We start from the raw sequence: 22,366 nt of genomic DNA, 5'->3' as shown, positions 1-22,366 counted from the left end.
GTTTCTCATTTGTTTGTCTTGTTCTTTTGTTGTTTTTGGTTTATATACCACATATCAGTGAAATCATATGGTTCTCTACTTTTTCTGTCTGACTTATTTCACTTAGCATTATAATCTCAAGACCCACCCATGTTGTCACAAATGGTCCTATTTCATCTTTTCTTAGTATTCCATTGTGTATATATACCACAACTTCTTTATCCATTCATCTTAAATGATACCTGAAATTAAAATAAAATAATGTTGGAAGTCAATTGTAATTGAAAAATTTAAAAGTGGGTAGAAAAGATGATGGGGAATAACAGATTCAAATTTAAATAATTAGAAGAAAATGTGTAAGAAATTCTCATAGTGGGTTAAGCAAAGATTTCCTAAACATAAACTTAAAAGAAGAAAATGATAAAAAGGACTTTATTAAGATTATCATGGCCACCCGTACCTAACCTCTTAAGAGATTGGAGCATTACCTTCTGGTGAAACTGATCACCAGCTCCTCCCCCCCAAAAAAATAGATCTGAAGAATAGGAGTTGTCTAATAATACAACCGATATGAAACACAGAAGAATGAAGTCCTTTTATTGACCAGTCTAGCCAAAGCATATCGGTGTCCTATTAGCTTAGGACACTTTTTGTTTCAAGAAAAGAGCCAAGGATTACTAAGCAGTTTAAAAAAAAATTATAACGTGAAAAGAGATTTAAATGAAACAGAGAATGTTATGAGGCAGTTGCTGTACCTGTACCACATGGCTCTGTTTTTGTTGTGGGTCCGTCTGACTGACATATATGTTGAAAAAAAAGAAAATCTTGTTGCTAGATTTTCTTTTTTGAAATATTCTGGAAATGGTAAGTTAAGCTGATTTTTCTCACAGTTTTTTGCCCCTTCTAAGTTGGTCTCCAAAGTGCATGTTTCAGACAAGGGTTTTTCAAACTGTGGGCCACAATTCAAAAAGTGGACCATGGCAGCAGTTCACTGGGGCAGAATTCTTGGGAAAATGCCGGGGACATCAACAACGGGGGGAAGCTGAAGCTATGAACTTGGCCATCAGATCCAAGGGACGCACCAGCATAACCCCTTGAGGTGGGGCCCGTGGTAAAGCAGCTGGTACCTGTGAGCACGTGCTGTGCAGCTTTGTGTACAAGTGACATGATCCTGCTGAGTGTGGGCGTGCAGAGCAGTCAGGATGGGCAGAGTGAGGACACGATGGCTTCAAGCAGCTGGCTCTGAGTAGAGTGCTTGCTCTTCCAGCCTTGGGAGGACCTGGGCTAGGAGCAAGAGAGGATTCTCCAAATAACATGCCAGGCTACGGGCCAAGACACCAGTAATTACAGGGAGGCTTGACATTGAGTAGGTCCTTGCTGGTGGAAGATGCAGAGATTGGGTTGTCACCTGGGACTGGTGCCAGGCTGCGCAATCTGAGTAAACGGAACCCTGTGGTTTTATGCTGCCCTTTCATTAATGAGGTGTGGAGCCAGCCTGGGGGAGAAAAAGTCTTGTGGGGCCAGGCCACCCATGTAACTGGTGTGGAATTTTATTTAAATTTTTAAAAATTCATTGGGGTGACAATTGTTAGTAAAGTTACATAGATTTCAGGTATACAATTCTGTATTACATCATCTATAAATCCCATTGTGTGTTCACCACCCAGAGTCAGTTCTCCTTCCATCACCATATATTTGATCCCCCTTACCCTCATCTCCCACCCTACACCCCCCTTACCCTCTGGTAACCAGCAAACTATTGTCTGTGTCTATGAGTTTTTGTTTCTGATTTGTTTGTCTTGCTCTTTTGTTGTTTTTGGTTTATATACCACATATGAGTGAATTTTTTTTTTAATACATGAAAGGCCTTCGTTTTGTTCTTTGGGGTCAGATTGGAGATCCAAGATTCAGCTAGGATTGCTTCTCCTCATCGTGCACTATGTACCAGGGACATCTGGCTCTGGATCCTGATTGCCCAACACTGCCCTGCATTTGGTACATTTTTTTTATCACCCTGATCCGGTTTTTTCCCCCAAAATGTTTCAACCTCATTTTTAGAATTTTTTTTTAGACCCACAGTTTCTCTGGAAAAGTTTAGGATGCATGGCAGGGTAGAATATTAGAGTGATCATAAACTTTGAAATTTGGAGGCAAATGACCCCACTGAGATTGTAGTGGTTATGTATGCCCCAATTTTCTTTTCTGTAAAACAGGAAAATAGCACATTCTCCCAAAATTGCAAGGATTGATTAAGAGATGGTATGAAGTGAATTTTCAACTACACAGTCTGGTACAAGCTCTTGCTTTAAATGTGGCTTTTGAACTTACTGAGGCCGGGTGATAGGGGAGGCAGAAGTCTTAGAAACACTAGATTGGTGCGAAAGTCATTGCAGTTTAAAAGGTTAAAATCAATTGCAAAAAACGCAATTTCTTTAATTTTTCCCTGGTCTTGATGCTCGTTGGTCCAATACAGTAGGGGACTCTGTGAATTTGGGAGGAGGTTATTAACAACTGAAATGGGGACATAAACTGGGATGAAAGCATTGTTTGTTGACACCTGCACACCATTTTAGGAAGGATCTGGAGGGATTACTTTAATGGAGTAAAAGTGGTCATACCAAGGAGATAAAAAAGGTGAGGTTGGAAATTTGAGGAATTTCACCACTTAATGAAGAGACAGAAGACAGCCCTAACAAGGTAGATAAGGCAGGGTTTGATATTCCTGTTTACAGAGAGGAAATCCCAGTCTGAAAACATTTTACTTTGCCAAGGCTACACAACGAGGTCTTTAGGCTCCTAAACCTGGTGCCTTCAATTGTATCACGTTGCTTTTGAATTAAAACTAGTCTTTAGAATAGTTCCCTAGAGAAAGCTTTAAAACATACAAGAACGTTTTACAGAGGTTTTGTGGCTTTCCTGACCAGTAGAGATGTTAAAAAATTGCAGTCTTCACCATCCTGCAATTAGGATTTCTGAGACAACTTTGCCCAACAAGGAAAGTCTGTTGCTTTTTCCAAGATTATTGAGTATTCATTTTTAGGATTTATTTTTTAAAATCAACTGAGACATCCCTACTAATGCCTAGAATAACCTGTCTTCCATCAAATTACTTTTAAATAAGGCCATCTCCTTGCGTTTTCTCCCTTATCACAATCTTGGAACATCATGTACCCTTAACACACCCTTGAAATCATATATTTTTATATTGCTAGTGTTAGTCCAATTTGCTTTTTATAGCATATATATTCCTGAGATAAATGTCACTTAAAAACGGAATCCTATTTTAAGAACCCTAAACTATGGGCTGTGATGAAACTGAGCTCTGGGCAGCTCCTGATGTGGGAAAGCTTTGCAGCTCTTTCTGTCACTGAATAATTTTCCTTTGCCAGTCCTTAAAATATTCGGTGGTTCCTTCTGTTCTGTAAATATCTTGATCCTAGAGGTCACACCCAAAAAAGACATATCATCTAGCATGACTGTCACTTCTGTGTCAACATTGGCATATTTAAAATGTCAAAAATACAGTAAAACCAGTTATATGTAACCTACATTATTTATTTACCTTTTAAAAATGGATTTAACACATAGCTATCTATAGGAAACCTCTGATAAAGTATTTCAGTATTTAAAAAAATTATGTATCCTTGAACTTATTAATTTTCAAATATGGGATTTTATTGAACCATATTTATATTTCTTTCTATTGAACTTAGTAAATATTTTGAACAGTATGCACATGTGTCATTGCGGGGACAGAGCCAGGAGTGCAGTTTCCAGGCTCTCGGCCTCACATGGAAAGGTGCTGGCTCAGGTAGTAAATGGCCATTAACTATGATTGGATGGCCATCAGCTGTGGCTAGTTGGCCGTCAGCTGTAACCAGTGAGCCACTGGACACTAGTGTAACTGCTGTGGCTACGCTAGCAAAAAATGGGCTACCAAGAAGATGGTGGCTGAGCTAGCAAGAGCAGATTGCAGTTAGCACGGTGGATTGCAGCTAGCAAGTGCTGGAAAGAGAAGTCCCCATAACTCCTGACTGTAAACAACAGCAGATATTGTGGATGAATGAGGCAGAGGGCAGCTGGAGTCCCAGGCATCCCTCTTAAAGGGCCTGCACATGGATTCACTCGCTGTGAGCTCCAGTGCTGGGGCAGCAGCTCAAAAGACACCAGAGACATATGGGAAGGAACTGAATTGTCTCACTTTACGGCAAAGGCTGGAGGGGCAGCTTTCTCCCAGACAGAAGTGCTAGCAGAAGGCATTGTTCATTTGTTGAACTCTCTCCCATACCAGCATGCAGACTCAGATGGGAACCATATCCGAGACTCCATCAAACTAGTTGATACTGTTCGCCCTACCCTGGTGACTCCTACCCTGGAGACCCCATCCCACCCAACTTGTGGACTTTCCCAAGCTGCTTCCAGTGGCTTTTCCATACAAAAGGCCTATATTAGCTTGTGCTTTGGACTTTCGTAAAATCTCTCAAAGGTTCACAAACCCCGCAAAAACAGTATCTGGCCTCAGCAGCCCCAAGGCTGGCACTAGCTGGAGCTGGCCTCAGTTCACAGATTAACACCTCCAAGCCCAGTATGGGTGACAGCCATCTTTGTATCACTTTGTGGCACATACCAGGTGGCCCTGGGCAGGCACAGGCTGCAGCTGAACTTGGCCTGTGGCAGGCCCCCTCTTAGGAAGCCTTGGAGACAGTATACATGGTGGCCGGCTTCAGACTGAGCCAGAGCACCCATGCTGCCTCCTCAGATGAAACATACAAAGGGCACACTGGGCAGGAACCAGAGCCCTGCTAAAGTGAATCCTGCTCTGTAGGGTCAGCCCCTGCAAAAAAGCTCCTCTACTGTTGTGACAGCCAGTACTTACAACCAATCAGGCCAAGGGTCAATTTCTCCCACTGATATGCAAACAGCAAACAAGTCTCAAGTATAACAGGAGGGCACACACAACCCACCCAATGGATGTACCTGGTACACCCAGCTCAGGTGACCAGGGAGATTGCGCAACTGGGCCCCCAGGACACCTACTACATAAGACCACTCTACTAAAACCAGGGGATATAGCAGCTCTACCTAATACATAGAAACAAACACAGAGAAGCAGCCAAATGGGGAGACAAAGAAACATGTCCCAAATGAATGAATAGGACAAAGCTCCAGAAAAATAACTAAACAAAATGAACACAAGCAATCTATAAGATGCAGAGTTCAAAACACTGGTTATATAGATGTCCAGTGACCACAGGGAGAATTTCAACAAAGAGAAAGGAAAAATTAAAATAGAGATAGAAAACATGAAAAACAACCAGTCAGAAATGAAAACTACAACAACTAAAATGATAGGGAATCAACAGATTAGATGAAGCAGAGGATCAAACCAGATATTTGGAAGATAAGGTAGCAGAAAACACCCAATCAGAACAGCAAAAAGAAAGAAGAATCCAAAAAAAAATGAGGATAAGTTAAGTGGCTTCTAGGTTAACATCAAGAGGACCAACATTCACATCATAGGAGTAATGAGAAGGAGAAGAGAGAGAGCAAGGAATTGAAAACCTAATTGAAGAAATAATGATGGAGAACTTCCCTAACCTGGCGAAGGAAATAGACATACAAGCCCAGGAAGCACAAAAAGTCCCAAACAAGATGAACCCAAACAGGCCCACACCAAGACACATCATAATTAAAATGCCAAAGGTTAAAGACAAAGAGAAACTATTAAAAGCAGCAACAGAAAAAGTACTTAGTTACCTACAAGGGAGCTCACACAAGGCTGTCAGATAATTTCTCAACAGAAACTCTGCAGGCCAGAAGTTATTGGCACGAAATATTCAAAATGATGAAAAGTATGGACCTACGACCAAGATTACTCCTACCCAGCAAAGCTGTCATTTGGAATGGAAGGACAGATATAGAGCTTCCCAGACAAGAAAAAGCTAAAGGAGTTCATCACCACCAAACCAGTATTACAAGAAATGCTGAAGGGACTTCTTTAAGAAGAAAAAGAAAAAACAAAATTCAAAAATATGAATAATAAAATGGCAGTAACTACATAGCTATTAACAATGATTTTAAATGTAATTGATTAAATGCTCCAATCAAAAGACATATGGTGGCTTAATGGATAAGAAAACAAGATCCTTACATATGCTGCCTACAAGAGACTCACTTCAGATCGAAAGACACACACAGACTGAAAGGAAAAAGATGGAGAAAGATATTTCATGAAAATGGAAATTTTGAAAAAAGCTGGGATAGCAATACTTACACCAGAGAAAACAGACTTTAAAACAAAGGCTACAACAAAAGACAAAGGAGAACCCAGTAACCCCACTTGTGGACATTTATCCAAAGAAACCTAAAACACTAATTCTAAGGGACATGTGCATTCATATGTTCATTGCAGCATTATTCACAATAGCCTAGATATGGAGGCAGCCTGACTGTCCATCAGTGGATGAATGGATAAAGAAGAGGTGTTATATATATATATATATATATATACACACACACACACACACACACACACACACACACACACACACACACAATGGAATATTACTCAGCCATTAAAAAGAATGAAATCTTGCCACCTGCAACAACGTGGATGGCCCTAGAGAGTATTATGCTGAAGGGAGAAAGTCAGACAGAGAAAGACAAATGTCATATGATTTCATTTATATGTGGAATTTAAAAAAGAAGATAAAATGAACAAACAAAATTGGAAACAAACTCACAGATACAGAGAACATTTTGAGGCTTGCCAGATGGGAAGGTGGTTGAGAGGATGGGTGAAAAGGAGAAAGGGATTAAGAAGTACAAATTGGTAGTTACAACACAGTCATGGGGATGTAGGGCATAGCATAAGCAATATAGCCAATAATATTTTAATAACTGTGTATGGTGTCAGATGGGTACTACGTTTATCAGGGTGATCACCTCGTAAGTTATATAAATGCCTTGTAAGTTATATAAATGTCTAATCACTATATTGTACACCAGAAACTGACATAATATTGTATGTCAACTGTAACTGAAAATTAAAAATATATATTTAAAAAATAAGTTGAGATTAAATATAATTCAGAACCGTGGAACTCCTGATGCTCGCTTTCTCAGGGCTAACTGAGGCCATTTCAAATGAAGACGTTTCACTACCATCTTTTCTCTTTTGTCATGTCTGTGCCACTTCTTATAAAACTATAACACGTGCTTGGTCTCCTCTGGTGTGTTGTGATGGTCAATGAACTTGGGGCAGTCACCAGAGCCTGAGGGTTAATGCTTGTGCATGAGAGACATTGTATTGCATTTACATGTATCCCACGTGGAATGATACAAATAAACCATAATTTTAAAAAGATGGAAAAAAACAAAAGTAAATAAAATAAAGAAGCACTATATACAGATTCAAGTTTTGGAAAGCGCAGTTCTGTAACTAAAGGAATACAGTTAAGAATAGTTCTTCCTACACTGCTTCCTGCTTGGGCTTCATCTGCTCTTCAGGGAACATGACTTTAGTGAAGCCCCAGTTGAGAAGATTTTGAAATATAGTTCCTATGGCAACTGGCTCTGAAGTGACATAAATCCAGAGGAACTTTTGTTGGTTGCTCTAGCATCCAAACAAGGATCCTCCAAGGCTCCTAGAGAAAAGTCAACTTTTAATGAAGCTTGGGTCTTCTTTGCTTTCTGTGCCCAAAGGAGCCCTTTTCCTGGGGGGCTTATTTCAGGTCTGTAATAATTATTATGTTTTTTAATTGTGATTTGACAACAGTGGAAACGAGAGCAGGGGTTGGGATGTATTGTGATCACCACGACAGTGGCAAATTTCTAAGTGTAAGATCTACGTTTTAGGCTTCTTGTTACTGAGCAGTGACCAAATTGTGTGGAGGGCTGGGAAGCACTTGGTGTGTGCAAATGTCATCCAGCTCACACATCCAGCACACACACACACACACAGAGGACTGATATAGGGGTTTTAATTAGCTCGCCAAGTGGAGGAGAGGCTGCCACAAATGTGGTTCTGATTATAAACCTACTTTATGATGACTCGACCTGTCCCATCCTGACCAAAATATACCTGTCATCGATTGAGTGCTGTGTGAAATTTCATAATTAGAGATCTATTTTTTGGTTAAAGATTCTTTCTTTTTTTTTTTTTAAACATAATGTCTGGCAGAGGTTGTGGAATGTGGATGATGGTCAGCAATCTTTCCTAGACCATGCTGATGAATTTGTGAGCTTCCTTGAGAATTGGCTTTGATGAGATATCGAAGGTTCAGCAAGCATTAGGACTCTGAGTGTTTGGGGAAGAGGAATTTTGACCGAGATTAAACATGGATACAGAAAGAAAAGATTGGAGACTCTGTAAAGGAAACCTCACCTGACTTTGGAATTCGGCCTTTGTGGTGTGGTAAGAGAATGGTTATTTGAAAAACAAGGCATCAGTAGTGTGACAGAAAATAGGGAAATGGTAAATAACCATGTCTGTGGATTAAGTTTTGTTGGAGAGATAGGCCTTAGATAAAATTTTGAAGATAAAAATATTACTTCCGAACTCCTCTCACTTCTATCAGCTCTCCCCTCCCACCTTAGAAGCCTCTCTCTTGCCCCTTTCAGGCTCATCTAGCTGTTAGCAAGCTTTTTCCCTCCCTCATTCCCTTTCTAAACTGTATATATTTTATACATGTTTTATGTATATTTCCTATAACTTTATCACGGCTCATCCATGTGTCAGCCTCTTTTCTAGGCTCTTCCATTTTATGTGTTAATTTAACCCCCACAATAACCCTGTGGATTATTATCATTAGCCCCATTTTACAGACAAGAAGATTGAGAATCTGAGATTAATAAACATTTTGTGAGCCAATGTAAACTAGATTCTACACTGGGTCCTAAAGATATACAAGTGAATAAACTTAATTCCCATCCATCCAGTTCATGGAGGGATATGAATGGTCACAAAGACAGTTATACGCTGTGAGGAGAGCTGCAGTAGATCTAAGGACAAGGTATAGGATTTTTTGGCTAATCCCCATGAAGGTGTCAGCTGAAAATGACTTGAGGTCCTACTCCTCCTGGCATTTGGGCATTTTGATAGGGCCTAGCTAAGGCATAAAAATTCTCTGTAATGTGGAATCCCAGGTACTTGATTAATTTAGTGATTCATATTTGATTTCCTAACCTGTAGTCAAGCAGCTTTTGGGGAGGCTGCCTCTTCCCAGGTGAAATAAGGCACATTTTGGTCAGACCTGCTCCAAATACTGTTTTAGGAGTGCCTTAGCTGGGGTTCCCACCAAAAGCTGTGCTGGAGAAAAATGGCTTATTTCTGGAAGTGATATCAGGGAAGAGGAAGAGTGAAACACACACAAAAAGACACGCGACACAGAGAGCTTGGTGATGGGACCTGAATTCAGGGCCTTGTAAAAATGTTCAGAATAGTGGCTGGAGGACACCACAGCTACAAGGCAAGGCCCACATGATGTGATTTGTAACATGGCTAAAAAACATAGACAAGCTCCATTTACATGTGATTTGTTCTGAAAGTCCATCCCTCATCCCTTATCTTGTCGCTGTGCTTTGAGTTAAGGCACCTCGTCTGTATGACAAGGAAAAACATAGTGCCTTGAGGGACATTGCTTCAAGTCATTGACACCCAGTAGCCCATTCGACAAATTGGTCTTCCTTAGCACATCTGATCATGTCATTCCCCTGGTCTTAGCATTCCCTGTTGACCATATTCCATGGCTACACAGTGCACACACAATTCTCATCATGACATTAAGGTCTCTTCCCAGTATGACCCTGGGGTGCTGTTGCAGGCCTGATGTCCAATTATGTCCTTTACTTGTTCACCTATTTCAGTCAGGCTAAAGGTTTCTTCTGGGTAGTATGGAAAACCTCTTCAACTGGAGAGGTTAGACCCATGTTCCATTCCAATCTCTACCACCAACCAGCTCTGTGATTGGTTGGGTCTCAGTTTTCCTGTCTGATATGAGGATTAGGTCAGTGAATCCCAAACCTAGCTAAATATCCAGATCTCCAAGGGAGATGTAGAGGAGAAAACAGATTATAAAGTCCCATGCAGGAGACTCTGGTTTATTATGTCTGGATTGGTGCAGCAGAATATGTACTTTGAAGAAGCATATATGAATTTACCTAATTCAATTGCGCAGCCAGATTTGAGAGCCACAGGATTACGTGAGAAAGGGGTCAAGATACAAGGCCATCAGGGTCAGTTTGAGAACACTGGGAGCCCAAAAGAGAGCTGGGAGGATAAGAGCCAGGGGCCATCAAGAATCCCAACAATTGGAGATGTCATCAAAATGGCGGTGTGAGGTGAACCTCTGTAAAGCTCTTCTGGAATTTACAACTAATCGAACAACAATAACTCCACAAAGGACACTCCCTGCACAGCACACAGGCAAGACGAAAAGGCTCACTACTGAATTCACCTAAAGGTGGGAGAATCGTGCGAGGGGGCGAGGAGGGAAGGGAGAAGTGAGGAGACAGAGCCGCGGGCGCAGGACACAGACCTAGCTCAGTGCTCCGAGCTCTCTGCATCCCGGATCTTCCGCAGCTGCAGGAGAGGGAAGAACTTGGACTGCTAGGGCTCCGCTTATGGCCCACAGGGCTGAGGGGGCAGCATATAACACGGCTGAACCCAACGCTCACGGCAGATACCTCGGAGCAAAGACTGAGGGAAGAAGGCTGAAAACAGTGGTTTAAGCCCTCACTGCCGAGCAGAGAACGGAAGCCTTAGGCACGGAGACTAGCCGCCCCTCCCTACCCTCCCAGAGCTCACCCCGCGCCCACCTGCCCGGTGCTAGAAGCGGAACAGTAGCAGTGTCAGATCAAAAGAACAGAATATTTGCTGTTCTGAGAACTGTGGACTGCAGACACAGATTTGCAGCACAACTAGTTCCGGCAAAGGGGAGGGAGCTGTGGAAGCGGGACCAGCTGTGGTGGTGGTCGCTGCCATTGCTCTGGGCCACCTCTCACAACTCACCCTGACCCTGGCCCCACCTATCTGGGCGGATCCCTGCAGGAGTAAACAGAACTGCTGAAACATACAGGCTCTGAATCTGGTGCAGAAAGAGCTTTGGAACTTCAAAAGCTCTCCACATCCCCACAGGGACGTGGCGCCCTATGACCCAGGCGAACTGTTAACAGAGGAGAAGCCCGTTTCCCAGGGAATCCCCCCATTGTGTGAGAAACTGGAATAGTGCAGAGAAAACATAGCACTACTATGTGAGAGAGGAAAAAACAGGCTGCAGTCGGAGAGAAAATAAAACATTCTACCAACAAGTATTGGAAAACAAAAGAAAGACCTATTCCTATCAACCTGTTGCAGAAGCCACTCCTGTAGATGTCTAGGAAGAGACATAATAAATCAGTAATTGCCATGAATAACCAAGGCAACAAGACAGCTCAGAAAGAAAGTGAAAAGTCTCCAGAAAAGGAACTTAAAGATATGGAAATATGTGACTTAAATGACAAAGAATTCAAGATTGCAGTTGTGAAAAAACTCAACAAGACTCAAGAAAACACAGAAAGGCAATTTAATGAACTCAGAAATGCAATCAAAGAACAACAGGAGCATTTTACGAAAGAGATTAAAATTTTAAAAAAGAACCAAATGGACTTTCTGGAGATTAAGAACTCAATAGAAGAAATTAAGAATGAAATAACCAGCTTAGGTAGTAGAGTTGGCCAGATGGAGAAAAGAATCAGTGACATCGAAGATAGAAACCTGGAAATTACACAGATGGAAGAAGAAAGAGACTTGAGACTTAAAAGAAATGAAAGAATTCTACAAGAACTTTCTGACTCTATCAGAAAGAGCAATATAAGAATAATGGGCATACCAGAAGGAGAAGAAAGAGAGAAGGGAACAGAGAATATATTCAAACAAATTGTTGGTGAGAACTTCCCAAACTTGTGGACAGAACTGGATCCTCGAATCCAAGAAGCAAATAGAACACGTAATTACCTCAATCCCAACAGGCCTTCTCCAAGCCACATTGTATTGAAACTGTCTAAAATCAACAACAAAGAAAGAATCCTCAAGGCAGCCAGGGAAAAGAAGACGGTAACCTACAAAGGAAAGCCCATTAGATGATTATCATCAGATTTTTCAGCAGAAACTCTACAAGCCAGGAGGGAGTGGAACCAAATATTCAAACTATTGAAAGAGAGAATTTATGAGCCAAGAATAATATATCCAGCAAAGTTATCCTTTAGATATGAAGGAGGAATAAAGACCTTTGCAGACATACAGAAGCTGAGGGAATTTTCTAATACACAACCTGCACTACAAGAAATACTAACGGAGGCTATTCGACCACCATCAACAGGGACAATTTGTGGCAACATAAAAAGGGGGAGAGTAAAGGCCTGAACCGGAATATGAGAATGGAGAAAGTAAGCATGCTGAAGAAAATGGAATACTCTAAATATCAAACTTTCTTTTACATAAACTTAAGGGTAACCACTCAAAAAAAAATCCAGAACTGAAATTTATACTGTAATAAAAGAAGAAACAGAGGGAAACATCATAGAATACCACCACACAGAAATAATAGACAACAACAAAAAGGCAAAGAAACAATGGAGACACAGCCTTACCAGAAAACTAAAGATAGAATAACAGGAAATCCTCATGTATCAATAATCACCCTAAATGTAAATGGACTGAACTCACCAATAAAAAGGCACAGAGTAGCAGATTGGATCAGAAAACTAAACCCAACCATATGCTGTCTCCAAGAGACGCATCTCAGCTACAAGGACAAGCATAGACTCAAAGTGAAAGGGTGGAAATTGGCACTCCAAGCAAATGGTACCCAGAGAAAATCAGGTGTAGCCATAATGATATCAGATGAAACAGACTTCAGGGTGAAAAAGATAACAAGAGACAAGGATGGACATTTCATCACGGTAAAGGGGACTATACAACAAGAAGACATAACAGTCATGAATATTTATGCCCCCAATCAGGGAGCACCAAAATATACCAAGCAACTACTAACAGAACTAAAGGGAGAAATTGACCAAAACACAATTATACTAGGGGACTTAAATACATCATTGACAGCTAAGGATAGATCATCCAAATAGAAAATAAATAATGAAATAGCAGCCCTAAACGACATATTAGATGAAATGGACATAGTTAACATATATAGAGCACTTCATCCTAAAAAATCAGACTACACATTCTTTTCGAGTGTACATGGAACATTCTCAAGGATAGATCATATAATGGGACATAAAATCAGCCTCAGCAAATTTAAGAAGATTGAAATCAGACCAAGCATATTCTCTGATCACAAGGCTTTGAAATTGGATATCAACTGCGAAAAGAAAGCAGGAAAAAACACAAATACATGGAGATTAAACAACATACTTTTAAAGAACGACTGGGTCAAAGAAGAAATTAGAGGAGAGATCAAAAGATACATAGAAACAAATGACAATGAAAATACATCCTACCAAAATTTTTGGGATGCAGCGAAAGCAGTTTTAAGAGGGAAATTTATATCATTACAGACCTATCTCAAGAAACAAGAAAAATCCCAAATAAATAACCTCATGTGACACCTTAAAGAACTAGAAAAAGAAGAACAAGTGAAACCCAAAGTCAGCAGAAGAAAGGAAATAACAAAAATCAGAGCAGAACTAAATGAAATAGAGAACAAAAAGACAATAGAAAAAATTAATGTGACAAAGGGCTGGTTCTTTGAAAAGATTAACAAAATCGATAAACCCTTGGCTAGACTCACTAAGATAAAAAGAGAGAAGACACTAATTAACAAAATCAGAAATGAAAAAGGGGAAGTTATCACGGACACCAGAGAAATACAAAGGATCATGCAAGAATACTATGAAGGACTATATGCCACAAAATTCAATAACCTAGAAGAAATGGACAAGTTCTTAGAAACATATAGCCTTCCAAGGCTGAACCATGAAGAACTGGAAAATCTAAACAGACCGATCACCAGTAACGAAATTGAATCAGTCATCCAAAACCTTCCCAAAAGCAAAAGTCCGGGACCAGATGGCTTCACTAGTGAATTCTACCAAGCCTTTAAACAGGATCTAATACCAATCCTGCTCAAACTCTTCCAAAAAATTGAAGAAGAGACAGTACTCTCTGACTCGTTTTATGAGGCCAGCATTACCCTGATACCAAAAGCTGGTAGGACAACACAAAAAAGAAAACTATAGACCAATATCTCTGATGAATACTGATGCAAAAATCCTAAACAAAATTCTAGCAAATCGAATACAACAATGCATTAAAAAGATTATTCATCACGACCAAGTGGGGTTCATTTCCGGGGCACAAGGATGGTTCAACATCCGCAAATCCATCAATGTGATACATCACATAAACAAAATAAAGAACAAAAATCATATGATTATATCAATTGATGCAGAAAAAGCATTTGACAAGATACAACATCCATTTATGATTAAAACACTTAATAAAATAGGTTTGGAAGGAAAATACCTTAACATAATAAAGGCCATATATGACAAACCCTCAGCTAATCTCATAATTAATGGTGAAACACTGAAGCCCTTTGTTCTTCATTCAGGAACACGACAGGGCTGTCCCCTATCACCTCTGCTTTTCAACATAGTGTTGGAAGTCCTTGCCAGAGCAATCAAGCAAGAGAAAGAAATAAAAGGCATCCAAATTGGGAATGAAGAAGTTAAATTATCACTCTTTCCAGATGACATGATGCTATATATACAAAACTCTAAAGACTCCACCAAAAAGCTGTTAGAAACAATCAACAAATACAGTAAAATTGCTGGCTAGAAAATCAATGTACAAAAGTCCATTGCATTCCTATATACTAACAATGAAATCTCAGAAAAAGAAATAAAAAAAACAATTCCCTTTGCAATTGCAGCAAAAAGAATAAAATACCTAGGAATAAACTTAACCAAGGATGTGAAGGATTTATATGCTGAAAACTATAAGCCATTTTTAAAAGAAATTGAAGAAGACACAAAGAAATGGAAACATATTCCGTGCTCATAGAGTAGAAGAATCAACATAGTTAAAATGTCCATATTACCCAAAGCAATATACAGATTTAATGCAATCCCCATCAAAATCCCAATGGCATTTTTTAAAGAAATAGAACAAAATATCATCAGATTTGTTTGGAACCACAAAAGACCCCGAGTAGCCAAAGCAATCTTAAGAAAAAAAAGAACAATTCTGGAGGTATCGCACTCCCTGACTTTAGCTTGTACCACAGGGCTACAATAATCAAAACAGCATGGTATTGGCAGAAAAACAGACACATAGACCAATGGAATAGAATTGAGAACACAGAAATAAAACCACATAAACATGGACAAATAATTTTTGACAAAGAAGCTAAAAACATACAATGGAGGAAAGATAGCCTCTTCAATAATGGTGCTGGGAGAATTGGATAGCCACATGCAAAAGAATGAAAATGGACTGCTATCTGTTACCATGTACCAAAATTAATTCAAAATGGATCAAGGATTTAAGCATAAGACCTGACACAATAAACTGCATAGAAGAAAACATAGGTACTAAACTTATGGACCTTGGGTTCAAAGAGCATTTTATGAATTTGACTCCAAAGGCAAGGGAAGTAAAAGCTAAAATAAATGAATGGGACTATATGAAACTTAAAAGCTTCTGCACAGCAAAAGAAACCATCAACAAAATAAAGAGGCAACCGACTGAATGGGAGAAGATTTTTGTAAACAGTACCACTGATAAGGGGCTAATATCCAAAATATACAAGGAACTCATGAAGCTCAACAACAAAAAAATGAACAACCCAATTGAAAAATGGGCAGAGGACCTGAATAGACATTTCTCCAAAGAGGACATACAAATGGCAAATAGACATATGAAAAAATGCTCAACATCACTAATCATCAGAGAAATGCAAATGAAAACCACAATGAGATATCACCTCACCCCAGTCAGAATGGCTATCTAAGACAAATAGTAACAAGTGTTGGAGAGGCTGTGGAGTAAAAGGAACCCTGATACACTGTTGTTGAGAATGCAGACTAGTGCAGCTGTTATGGAAGGCAATGTGGAGCTTCCTCAAAAAATTACAAATAGAATTACCATATGACCCAGCAATCCCTCTCCTGGGTATCTACCCAAAAAATTTGAAAACATTTATACATAAAGACACGTGTGCTCCAATGTTCATTGCAGCTTTGTTTACGGTGGCCAAGACATGGAAACAACCAAAATGTCCTTCGATAGATGAATGGATAAAGAAGTTGTGGTATATATACACAATGGAATACTATTCGGCAGTAAGAAAAGATGATATAGGAACATTTGCGACAACATGGATGGATCTTGAGAGTATAATTCTAAGTGAAATAAGACAGACAGAAAAAGCAGAGAACCCTATGATTTCACTGATATGTGGTATATAAACCAAAAACAACAAAAAAACAAGACAAACAAATGAGAAACAAAAACTCATAAACACAGACAATAGTTTAGTGGTTACCAGAGGGTAAGGAGGGTGGGGGGAGGGAGATGAGGGTAAGGGGGATCAAATATATGGTGATGGAAGGAGAACTGACTCTGGGTGGTGAACACACAATGGGATTTATAGACGATGTAATACAGAATTGTATACCTGAAATCTATGTAATTCCACTAACAATTGTCACCCCAATAAATTAAAAAAAAAGAATAAAGGCACCTTATTTTAAGCTCTTGGAAAAAAAAAAGAATCCCAACAATTTAACAATTTGGGGCGGGGAGAAAGCTGTTCACTAATGGGGATTATTCTTTTCTGTCAAGCTCAAATTCCAAGAAATGACAGGGAAGGTTCGTTTCTCCCTGGATTAGATATCGTGCAATTCCTGTGATAAAGTGAAATGTAAATGTTGTGTGGAATGTCCTCCTCTGGATTTACATAGCATTTTATTTTTACCTTTTCTGGATCTTATTACCTTTTTTTGCATCTTTAGTCAGATGTGTTCTATCTTATCTTTTCCAAGAGACTATCAGAGCCTTGAAGGCAGGGCTTTATACAGAGTGTGCCCCAAAAATGTATACACATTTTAAGAAAGAAAAAAACTATTAAAATTGTAGTATTCAATATATAGCGATAACAAAAGATGAATACAAGTCACGTGTGACTTCTGCAATTACAAGAGGAGCTCAAAGTTGTTACCATCAGTGTTCAGACACTTCTGATTACGGCAAACTACTGCTTGAGCAACACTGACCAGTGTCCACTTGTATAAATTTTTTTGGCACCCCCAGTATATTTCATTATTTCTCACAGGGAGATATTAAATGCAACTGTTAAGAACACCAGATTCAGAGTTAGACGCACCTGGATTTCATATAGCCTTCGTAATTTAACATCTGGTAAATTACATCTCTAAAATAAGAGTGATAAAATCCAGTTCACAGGATTTGGAGAAGAATTAAAATGGAGTATTATATGTAAAATGGCACTGGAAACTGGCATGCTGGGGTCAGGATATAAGTGCTAGTACAGGATGACTGTTGGGTATACAGAAAAGTACTCAATAAGTGGTCAATTATTACTTTTGTACAATGCTTTACATTTTTACTGAGTAGATGTTAGCTGAATAAATAATGTTTTTAAAACCCCATTCAAATATTATCAAGAAAGGTATAAGCAAAAATTCCTCCTTTTTAAAGATAATTTCTCAGGCTGTGATCCCAGGAGGGAATTTCTCAGTTAATTCCTCCTCTTTAAAGTTAAGATCCCAGGAGGGAACTTCTGGCTTTCTACTCCTAATCAGGTCCCCGGATATCTAAACCCAGAATAAAACTGTTCAGTCTCTGGTCACCGGAGGGCACTGATTACATGCAGAGATGCTATCTCCCTTCCACAAGCTGGAAAAAAGCCTGGGGGCAAAGACTCAGACAGGATCTTTAGCTCTGAAAGAATTCTAAGGCAGTCCACAAGCTCTGATCCTCCAAACAGGACAGGGACTAACAGGGTGTGTTCTTAGGTCCTTCATCTGTGTTAGCACTACAGCCAATTACTTTCTGAACAATTGAGGATAAGAGTTGGACTGAAAGGTACATCGCTGAAGCTTCAGGCTAAAGGAGGGTAAGGGACTGAATCTGGGATGAACTTTTTCCTAAGTCACCAATATCGGGTAGTAAAGGTTTTAAGAAAGACCACCTTACTTTTCCGCTCTGGAAGGACACAATAAATGCACCGAAGTAAATATCTGGGAGACTCCTTGGTTCATCTTTGAGACCCCTCTTCCCAGAGCACCTGCTCTCACCATGGAGGCGGGTCCATCCTCCAGAGTCAGTGGCTAAGGTGCTGTGAGAACAGACCCACATGCATCCAGAAAGCCTTTCTGCTGAAGTTCAAAGTCTTTGTGGTTCTAAATCTCAAGAATGGGGAGGCGAAGTGACTGGGAGGGAAGCAGTAGTCTCTTTCTCTCTCCCTCTCTAAGTGAATCTTTGCCTTTGTTCCCACAGAATGCCTTAAATAAGAATGGTAGCTGAGAATTCTTCTGTGACAGAGTTTATCCTCGCAGGCTTAACAGACCAGCCAGGACTGCAGAGCCCCCTCTTCTTCCTGTTTCTAGGTTTCTACATGTTCACCGTGGTGGGGAACCTGGGCTTGATAATCCTGATTGGACGGAATTCTCACCTGCACACCCCCATGTACTTTTTCCTCTATAACTTGTCCTTCATAGATTTCTGCTATTCCACCGTTATCACTCCCAAAATGCTGGTGAGTTTTGTCTCAATGAAGAACATCATCTCCTACGCAGGGTGTATGACCCAGCTCTTTTTCTTTCTTTTTTTTGTTGTCTCTGAGTCCTTCATCCTGTCAGCGATGGCATATGACCGCTATGTCGCCATCTGTAAGCCACTGGTGTACACAGTCACCATGTCTCCCCAGGTCTGCTTACTTCTTTTGTTGGGTGTGTATGGGATGGGCTTTGCTGGGGCCATGACCCACACAGCGTGCATGGTCAGACTGACCTTCTGTGCCGACAGTCTGGTTGATCACTATATGTGTGACATCCTTCCGCTTCTTGAGCTCTCGTGCACCAGCACCCATGTGAATGAACTAGTAGTTTTCATTGTTGTGGGCATTGATATTGGTGTGCCCACAGTTACCATCTTCATTTCTTATGCCCTCATCCTTTCCAGCATTTTCTGTATTCGTTCTACTGAAGGCAGATTCAAAGCCTTCAGCACCTGCAGCTCCCACATAATTGCAGTGGCTCTTTTCTTTGGGTCAGGGGCATTCATGTACCTCAGGCCATCTTCTCTCTTACCCATGAACCAGGGGAAAGTGTCCTCCTTGTTCTATACCACTGTGGTGCCCATGCTCAACCCCGTAATCTACAGCCTGAGGAATAAGGACGTCAAACGTGCTCTGGAGAAAACCTTAGGCAAAAAATCATTCTCCTGAGAAAGGAGCAATACTTTAGGAAAGGGACATTTTCCTTCCATAGATGATTCAGGTTCCATTGGATACATAGAGGAAAATTTAACTCTTTCTCAAATAAGTTTATCGTTCTCGTTTTTAGCAACCTTTAATTTAAGAATATTCTTTAAACTATAGGATACTCACATTTTGTGGACCTTAAAGAGCATTTATTTCAGTTCTCTCATATTTCTGAGAATACAGTGTTTCCCCAAAAATAAGACCTTGCTGGACAATCAGCTCTAATGTGTCTTTTGGAGCAAAAATTGATATAAGGCCTGGTCTTATATTATATTGTATTATATAAGACCCGATATTATGTTATATTATATTAGATTAGATATATTGTATTATATTATATTATATTATATTATATTATATTATATTATATTATATTTATTATATTATTTTATATTATAAGACTCGGTCTTGCATTATAGTAAAATAAGACCAGTTCTTATATAAATTTTTGCTCCAAAAGACACATTAGAGCTGATTGTCCGGCTAGGTCTTATTTTCAGGGAAACACAGTACATACAGGCTTATGTACCTTCCCCAAGGTCACTCAGTTACCTCAGCAGCAGAACTGTGATTAGAATCCAGGCTCTTGATTTCTAATACTGGTTGTTTCCATTATGGCTCACTTTCTTTCTCTCTCAGCCCTGGGAGATTTCATTTCAAATGTAAGCTTCTCTAGAATGCTAAAATCTGGTTCTGTCTATAGAAATTGCATACAAGTATTCTAGGGCTAATTTTAAAAATCACATTTTTGCAAGAAGGTAGGAGGTATAGGATTTTTTTGTTGAGTTGATGTTGACTAAATGACCAAACAAATTCTAGAAGAATTTTGCAGAGTGTGTAAAGGAAGTGTGCTAGGACCCACAGAGCAGCAAGCATGGCACCTCCTTAGACAGTGCTGTGGCTTTTGGGGGACTTAGGCTTTAAGGCACTTGGCGATGCTGGGAGGAAAACCTCAGAACATGTCAAGGTTAAGAAGGACGGGATTTGGGAATTACTTCCACACAATCATTTCTTTGTTCCATTTCAAATTGTGCTGGTGAAGCCAGGGCGGAGAAGTATGCAGCTCAGGGAAGTCCGCTAAGGACCTAGAGACTATTTCAGAAGCACAGAAAGCCTTGTGTTACAAGCCAGTATTCAAGTTAGCACCACACAGCAGGCAGTGGGTAGAGGAAATGACCACTGACTGTTGTGGTACTGCATGTGACAGAGACTGTGCCAGGTATTCTCCGGGTGCCGCTCCAGGCCTACTTTCGGCCCCTTTGTACTTTATGCAAGTCCTGGGAGGCATTCCCTAATGGATTCTGTCAATAGGCTCCATTGCCTTCGGTTTCTGGTTGGGTTACCCCAACAGCAGCACCCTGCATCAGCACAGGAAATCAGAGGGCACGAGGAGTGTAATGTTGTGCTATTTATTCCCCTGACTTCCTTTCAGCTGGGCTACACTATCAGTAACTGAGTGCCCCATTTCCTACCTGGTTACAGGAACTGTTCAGTCCTTTGTTTCTTCATGCCAAGTTGTAGTGATGTCTCCCTGCTTTGCCAGCCTAGGGAACTTCACCATCCCTTGTCATTTCTCTCAACCACCCTTTTGCTTACACCCATGCAAACAGGTCCTTCATTATATTTTTCAATTACTTTGTGTCAGTGAATCTTCTGTTTTCTACAGGGGCCCTGATGATACATTTCCCAGTAAAGAGTGGAAAAGCTCAGGTACTGTGTAAAGGCAGGTAGGGTTGCCTTTTGGTTTAAATGTAAGTGATAAATATTTTTTGTGTGAAGCAACAGTATGTGAAATGCTGTGAAAATACTTTTGACTTGTGAAGTCCTCTTTAAGAAAATTCTCTTCTATTTGGAAAACTGAAGTTTGGATCGGTATATAGTTTGGCCTTTGGGACGGTACCGATCAGTAAAGGTGAAGTCAAAAGAATGAGAATGGAATGAAAGAACTCTGCTTTAGACACAGCACAGAATAGATGGACAGTATGGAGCTCGGGTCACCATAGTGGAAAAAAGAGAAGAGCAGCATCAACAGTCAGAAAGACCAGACACTAGGGAATTGGAGGGTAGAGTCAAATTCAAACTCTTTTAGCTTTTATTCTGCAGCTGTGTGGCCTTAGCTAAGTTACTTGATGTCTCTGGGCACCAATGGGTTCATCTCTAAAAGCTTTTTTTGCAGGATTATTAAGACAATTAAATGCCAAGCGCTCAATAAATTTTCTTTCCATTCCTGCTAGATCCTCTTCTCCTAGTATCAACACTTCCATTAATTGATCGTGTGAACTTGGGACAATTGTTTCGTCTGTCTGTGCTGATGCCTGCTCCTGTGAAAAATGATTATGCTCTATCAGATTATGTCTACATTCCATTTACAATGTATGCATATCCTTATTTGTATATTGACTGTGACGTACGTGTTCATGGTATTTAAAATTATTACCAAAGAAAAGATAAACAGCTTAATAAAAATATTAATACAATGGAAAAAATAAATAAAGTTATTACCAAAGAATAATCAGTGAAAGAAAATCTCCCTTCACTCCAGTTTTCTGGTCCTCCTGCCTTCCCCAGCGTCCATAATGGTTGCTTGTTAATTGTATATTTTTAGACAGTCGTTGCATGTCGCGTTCCTGCACATACATACACATGATCTTCTCCTTGTTTGCAAAGTCTATGAGCAACTGCTTAAAATGCATCTATTGTATAAATGTACCACAGCTTCTTAATCCAGTCATCGACCGATGGGCATTTCGGTTGTTTCCATATCTTGGCTATTGTGTAAAGTGCCGTAATAAACATAGGAGAGCATACAGATTTTTGAATTGGAGTTTATACAATGGAGTACTACGCAGCCATAAAGAAAAAAGAAATCTTATCATTTGCAA

General features: G+C 40.0%; 1 protein-coding gene across 1 annotated transcript in view; it reads left to right on the top strand.

The window, feature by feature from the left end:
• Positions 1 to 19,448, top strand: part of LOC308492314 (olfactory receptor 8B8-like) — a gene marked incomplete at both ends in the record, with an annotated part of 42,299 nt that extends 22,851 nt beyond the window's left edge. Inside the window, one exon of the mRNA XM_081037175.1 lies at positions 18,515 to 19,448. Within this exon, the coding sequence (XP_080893301.1) occupies positions 18,515 to 19,448 (934 nt within the window). The remainder of the gene's footprint in view (positions 1 to 18,514) is intronic.
• Between the last annotated feature and the right edge of the window lie 2,918 nt (positions 19,449 to 22,366).

The sequence above is a fragment of the Rhinolophus hipposideros genome (assembly GCF_964194185.1).
Source record: "Rhinolophus hipposideros genome assembly, chromosome: 24".
Taxonomy (NCBI): domain Eukaryota; kingdom Metazoa; phylum Chordata; class Mammalia; order Chiroptera; family Rhinolophidae; genus Rhinolophus; species Rhinolophus hipposideros.
Note: the sequence above shows the minus strand (reverse complement) of the source record. Positions and strands in the feature narration are given on the sequence as shown.